The 6496-nt window shown below is 27.5% G+C and overlaps 1 protein-coding gene across 1 annotated transcript in view; it reads left to right on the forward strand.

Annotated features, from left to right (window-relative positions):
• Nucleotides 1-5305, forward strand: part of LOC101490020 (short-chain dehydrogenase TIC 32, chloroplastic-like) — an 11480-nt gene extending 6175 nt beyond the window's left edge. The window contains exons 5-8 of the mRNA XM_027337397.2: nt 988-1066; nt 4037-4130; nt 4867-4913; nt 5040-5305. Coding sequence (XP_027193198.1) covers nt 988-1066; nt 4037-4130; nt 4867-4913; nt 5040-5198 — 379 coding nt within the window. The 3' untranslated portion in view covers nt 5199-5305. The remainder of the gene's footprint in view (nt 1-987; nt 1067-4036; nt 4131-4866; nt 4914-5039) is intronic.
• Nucleotides 5306-6496: the final 1191 nt, after the last annotated feature.

Consider the following 6496-nt stretch of genomic DNA (forward strand, 5'->3'; position numbering starts at 1 on the left):
GGAAAGACACATTCATATATTTCTTTCAACTATTTTCAAATATATAATAGTAAAAAGAGATTAAATAATTATTTTAATCTATAATTGTGTGATCTGTTGTCACTATTGTATATGAATTTATCAAAATTATAAACACATCCATAATTTTCTCCTTTGATAGTAAATTTTTAGACCAAATTGACTAGCAAAAATTACATTTTAAAAAAACTTAATTAATTAACTAAATCAAAATGACTAATCAAGACACATTTATGTTTGTTTTTATAATATTAAACATTTAAAGACTATTATAACAAGATCTCACACATTTAAAAAAAAAAATCAGAACATCATTTTTTATTAGTTTGTTAAGCACTAAAAATCTTCAACATCAAGAGTGGGCCATGACCCCGCACCCCTTGAAATAGGTTTGTCCCTATACAAGAAAGGTGATATGTAAACTCAATATCATAAGATTTTAGATATATATGTTCTTTAACTTGTTATTGCTCTTGTGCTCTCCATTCTCTCCGTACACTAAAGTGGTTTCCAAGCCCTCTTTTGGTTTGATGGGAGAGCGAATTTGGATCGAAAGTCTTCTTAGTGATGTGGTGGGATTAGGCTGTGTATATTGTTAGTTTTTGATGTGCAATACAAATATAGTAATGAGACAGATTCACACTTGAAGAAAGAATGTTGGAATTCAAGTATAAACGACTACTCTTACATTGATTAAGAATAAGTTCAAGGACAATATATAAGAAATGTGATCCATATAATTAATATCTTAAAATTTAGAGTGCATTGACGTCAAAATCTCTTGAACGATATACTTGTTACTCCCATCGTCGGACTTCCCAAACTCACTTATATTATTTTGATGCACAAAGATATAGTTATAGTTGTATAGACTTATGCAACCCTCATCTGTATGGAGAATTAAACATGCAAATACAATTATTATAGTGTGCCGTAAAAAGAAATATAATTTTTTTTCTTTGATGATAGTTACCATAGATGGAAGGCTTATGGTCAATCTAAGCTTGCTAACATTTTACATAGCAATGAACTTGCAAGATATCTCAAGGTAAACTAATAGCTTTTTCTTTAACTATGGCAACTATGTAGTAGGTTATTAATGACCAATACAAGTTAAAAAATTTGTGTTATGTACTTTACTTACTGATTTATAGGATAAGTTGTTTCAGGATCTATTACTATTGTGCTTGAATGAGGAATTTTAAGGAGGTAATGTAACTTTTTGATGGAATTGATCAAATTCTTTTATATAAATTTTATTGTTTAACAAAAAAATTGAAAAGAGATTTTGTTAAGTATTTTGTAAAAGTTAAATTTAAATAATTTAAAATATTATTTAAAAATTAAGCATATGAAATTACTTTATTACTTTGTATAATATGAATCACAAATTGATTTTGATGGAGAGGGTCAAAGTCATCCTTGAGATTTTGAGTGTCATGTGCGAGTGATGAGTTTTGTGCTCTATTTTTTGGTTGTTGTAAATTATGTATATAGAAAACATATTAAATGAGAGGACTTTTATAGTAAGAGTGTGAGAGGAGTGAATCTTAGCAATTGATTAAATCATGAATAGTTAAAATTAAAACAAAAAATTATGTGACACTTTCAATTATGATCATCTATGTACAATTGTATGGTTAATATTTTATATTATTATCTTCTCATATTAAAATTTCTCTCACTTGATACAATCCTATATATATTATCAAAATATGAGTAATTGTGTTCACTCTGAAGGATTTTCTATTAAAAGTAAGTTACAAAATTTTCTCTTGTCTATGAATGATAATGAGTAAGTGTTTTTGTTATTCTTTAGGATTTATTTTTTAGAATGTCTGAAATTTGGGTTAGAATTTTTCCGTGGATAAAAAAGGTTAAAGGCCAAATGTAGGTTGGAGCATGAAAGAATATTATGCTTAACATAATAAAGACTCCATTTGATTTTTTTTTTAAAAGATAGTTGGATCAACAAATATTAGAACCTCATGGAGTAATTTTTCATTTAAAATTACTTTAATACGACAATATAAATTTTTAGAAAATACCTTATTCTAAAAAATGAGTTTAAATATATATATATATATATATATATATATTAAGAAAAGGTTTTGGTGCCTTCAAAAATTTAGGTTCTGTTCGGCCGCATCTTTTGAACACCTTCAGGACTCCCTCTGAGGGGAGTTGGGTAGCTCAAATGTTTTGAATTAAGGAAAGTTGACTTTGGTACCCCCAATTAACCCTATACTCCCATTTAAAAAATTTATGTTTGAAATGTCCAAAATACCCTTAATGAAATTGTAAAAATAAAAAGTTGCCTCATACCCCCACTATTTGTCTTTTTCGGAAAAGTGAGTTTTGTTCCAAAAATTTGTTTACCAGAAATTTGAATATCCGATATTTATTTTCAATACCGGAAATTTCATTCGTCACTGAATTTTCCGAAACAATTTTTTTTTTACATTATTTGTAAAAAAAAATTTACATTTTTTTTCATTTTATTCCTCTACGTCAAATGGAGTAATGATAACTGCTACTCGATTTTGTCGGCCGACCTCTCTTGCCCATAATATGACATCTTCTCGTGACTCAAAAATTTAATTAGTTGTGAACGGTTCAGTCAAATCTATATATACTGATTGTATTTTTTCCATCCATATTTCAACAAATAAAAAATAAAAAATAAAATACCGGATTTGTGAAATTTCCGGTTAAGTAGAATAACTACCGGATATTTTAAAAAATTGAAATTTCCGATAAGATAAATGTAACTACTGGATATTTCTAAAATTTGAATTTTTCGGTAAGGAAAATGTAACTACCGGAAATTTCAAATTTCCGATAAGGTAAATGGAACTATCGGAAATTTTATGACACAAATTTCCGGTATTATAAATACTTTACCGGAAATTTAGTGGCGAAATTTCCGGTAACATAATTGTACCAGAAATTTGAAATATGAAATTTCCGATAATGAATATTTGTGTACCAGATTTTAATGAAAAAATTTTATGTACTGAAAATTTGGTTGAGGGGACTGAATGAAGGGTTGAAGAAGTGAACTAGTAAAAAATACGAATATAACTAATTACTTAGATTTGCCTATAAAAAAACATAATAGTCCTTATAATTCTTTCAAATTTTAAAAACTGGTCGATATCTTTTTCTAATCTTGCAATTTGGTTACAATAAAATTTTAAATATTTGCAATTTGGTCTCTATAATTTTTTAAAATTTGCTTAATCCCAAAATTTTGCAAATTGGTCTCTATTTTCATATTTTGAAATTGGTTCCTCAACTTTTTGAAATTTGATAAAAATAACCCAACAAAGTTTAAGAATGAATAACATCATTTCTCTATCCAAACAAAAAAATTCAATTGAAACATTTGAATTGTTTATAATTCTGATTTCCTTAATTTTTTAATTACCTCATCCAAACACATTCTTTGTTCTTTTTTGCATGTCAATGTCACTTTTGTAAAATAATTTTTGTTTTCATGTATTTATGATTTTCAAATTACAATGCAACATCAAATAGATTGACAATATTACTCTAAACTATTTATTGAAGAGAAATAAAAATATGTGGAATGAGATAACAAAAAATTAACACATTGCAAAAAAAGATAAATAATTTTTTCAAAAAATAATAAAATTTATTAATGTAAATAATAAATGTCTTTAAAAACGAGGAGTAGTTGTTTGAAACTGAACTTATCAGTGTTAGCTCTTTGGAATAGATGTTTTATTATATTAACTGTTCAAAATTTTCTTTCCTTTTCATTGATAATAGTAACGTTGTATCTACAGTTACAGAATCAACTATGAGATCATTCTTTATTACATTCTATTCATTTCTGATTTTCCTTTTCTTTTATTTGTTAGTATATTTGTCCTCTTATTTCGCTTCATTCACTATATATCTATAATGAAGTATTAACATAGATACAAAATATATAAATTATATAATTGTGAAATATTTATATATTTAATATTAATTGTTGCATCTTGATCAGGAAGATGGAGTTGATATTACTGCAAATTCTCTTCACCCAGGAGCTATTTTTACCAACATTGTAAGTCCTGAGGTTGGTCAAACTATCCCAAAAGGTAACTTTAACATTTTACCATTCATATGAATCTATTGTTTGTATAGGAGATGGGATGCAAAATAAAGTATTCTTAATAATCCACCATCACATGGATGAGATATTTGTTATCTTTTAATATGTTATGTTATTTATGGAATTAAATTGTTTGAAAATATTGTTTTCACTAAAAAAAAATTAATGGGTTGAGTCGCGTACTATATTGTTGTCTTTTAAATATTTTGTGACACTGCTTAAAATTGTAAAAGCAGGCTTACAACGACGATATCCGTAAGATAAAATAGCCAAGTCAAAGCTATATTGAACTCCCAATAGATGTTTTGGTCCCATATTTTTTAAAAGAAAAACAATAGTTTATTTTGTAAAGATTGGTCCTTTTGAATTTAGACATGCTTAATAACATCTACTATTTTTTAGCCTTAATTGTTTGGCAGGAGATATGAGTCTTAATAATCTAAGTTTGGCTAACAATTGTTCTAGCCAGTGATCGATCATGGGTACTTTAGTCTATTTTAACTTTAACTAAAACTAATTAACCACTTGATTTCAAATAATTGGATAATATAATTTTCCAAATGTTCGTGGATACAATCTTTATAGTTAACATAATTTAATTGCAATATCAACTGATGTCATCTTAAGAACTATTTTTATTGATATTTCTTCAATGTGGTTTTTCCAATCAAATTTTGAAAGTTTATGAGTTTTATAGTAATGTTTCTATCTAAATGATACAGATCTACTAAATGTGTTGGGGGAAATTGTAATTAAGAGTGTCCAACAGGTAATTTAACCAAGTTTGATCTATTGAATAGAATTGATTTCTATTAATCTAAAAAGAATTTAAAGGTCCAACAATAAGTTTGTGGTTCTTTTAATCTACCATGTTTGAATTTCAACCTCATTGTAGGGAGCAGCAACAACATGCTATGTAGCATTGAACTCACAAGTGAAGGGAATTAGTGGCAAGTATTTTTGTGACAGTAATGTGGCTGAACCAAACTCACAGGGAACAAACACAGATTTGGCAAAGAAACTTTGGGATTTCAGCATTAAATTAATTGAATAGAATATGCTAAAATTCATATGTACTTTAAATTAAATATGATCACCTTTTACCACTATAGTCTAGTGGCATTGAGTTGAAATGTTATTAAACACATTACATGGAAATACCAAAAGGTCATTAAATTAGAAAATGAAATTTCAATCATTAATTGTGTAGAATAGTCTCAATCGGATCAAATCTTGAAACAACTTATTTCGTCCATCTCAAAATAATTGAATCATTTGATCATTTCATACATATTAAGAAAAATATATAAATGAAAAAGAGAATATTACTTTTACCAAATTATCTTTATTACATATTGATGCATTATCAATGTCAAAAATGTATAGTAAAAAATGTTGTATTGGAAATTATGCAAGTAATATTAACTAAAGGTATAATTGGAAAGAAGTGCAATGGAAATTGAAAGGGTCAATTATTTTAGAACAAATTATTTTTGCAAATAAATCAATTATTTTGGGACGGAGGGAGTATTTTGTTGCGAGCGTAAAGTTGCATATATCTATCATCTCCATACTTCATATGATGGATGTTAACAATAATAATTTGACATAAACATAGGGAAGGAAGAAGAGAAAGGGAGAAGAAAAGCAACCATTGGCTAGAATTTCATAAAATGAAAATGGACAAAACTTATGTTTGCTAGTGTTACAATAGGTATATATACTAGAGAACTGAAAAGTCTAAAGTATACCGTTACTACTAACACATAACAACAATATTGTATAACATCTCCCCTCAAACTCACAATGCATTAGTAGGAAACATCGAGAGTTTGTCATCCAAAAAATGAAAACGCTTAATTGAATGCATCTTTGTGAACAAATCAGCAATTTGTGAAGAGAATGAGACAAACGATAAAGTAATGGTTTCATGTTGAAGATGATGACGAGTAAGATGACAATCAATCTCAATATGTTTGGTGCGCTCATGAAAGATTGAGTTACAAGCAATTTGTGAAGTAACAATGTAAATTATAAGGAAGGGGGATTTGAATTATAATTGCCCCTTTTTATAAATTCCTGTTTAAAACTGAAAGTTTAACTCAAGATTGATCTTGGTTATAAACGGAGATTGATCTTGGTTAGTAAAAAACAACAATATCAATTTTATCAATATAAAATATGATTGTAAAGCATAAAATAAATAGAGATAGAGATAGAGAGATCACACAAGGATATATCCTGGTTCAGCCAATCCGGGTTACGTCCAATCCTCACAACCGTGAGATTTTTCACTAAGTGTTCAAGCCAAGATCGTTCTTAGTTTTCACGGATCAATCTTGATCTTTACAC

Source organism: Cicer arietinum, chromosome 8 (assembly GCF_000331145.2).
Source record: "Cicer arietinum cultivar CDC Frontier isolate Library 1 chromosome 8, Cicar.CDCFrontier_v2.0, whole genome shotgun sequence".
In the NCBI taxonomy this organism is placed as follows: Eukaryota; Viridiplantae; Streptophyta; class Magnoliopsida; order Fabales; family Fabaceae; genus Cicer; species Cicer arietinum.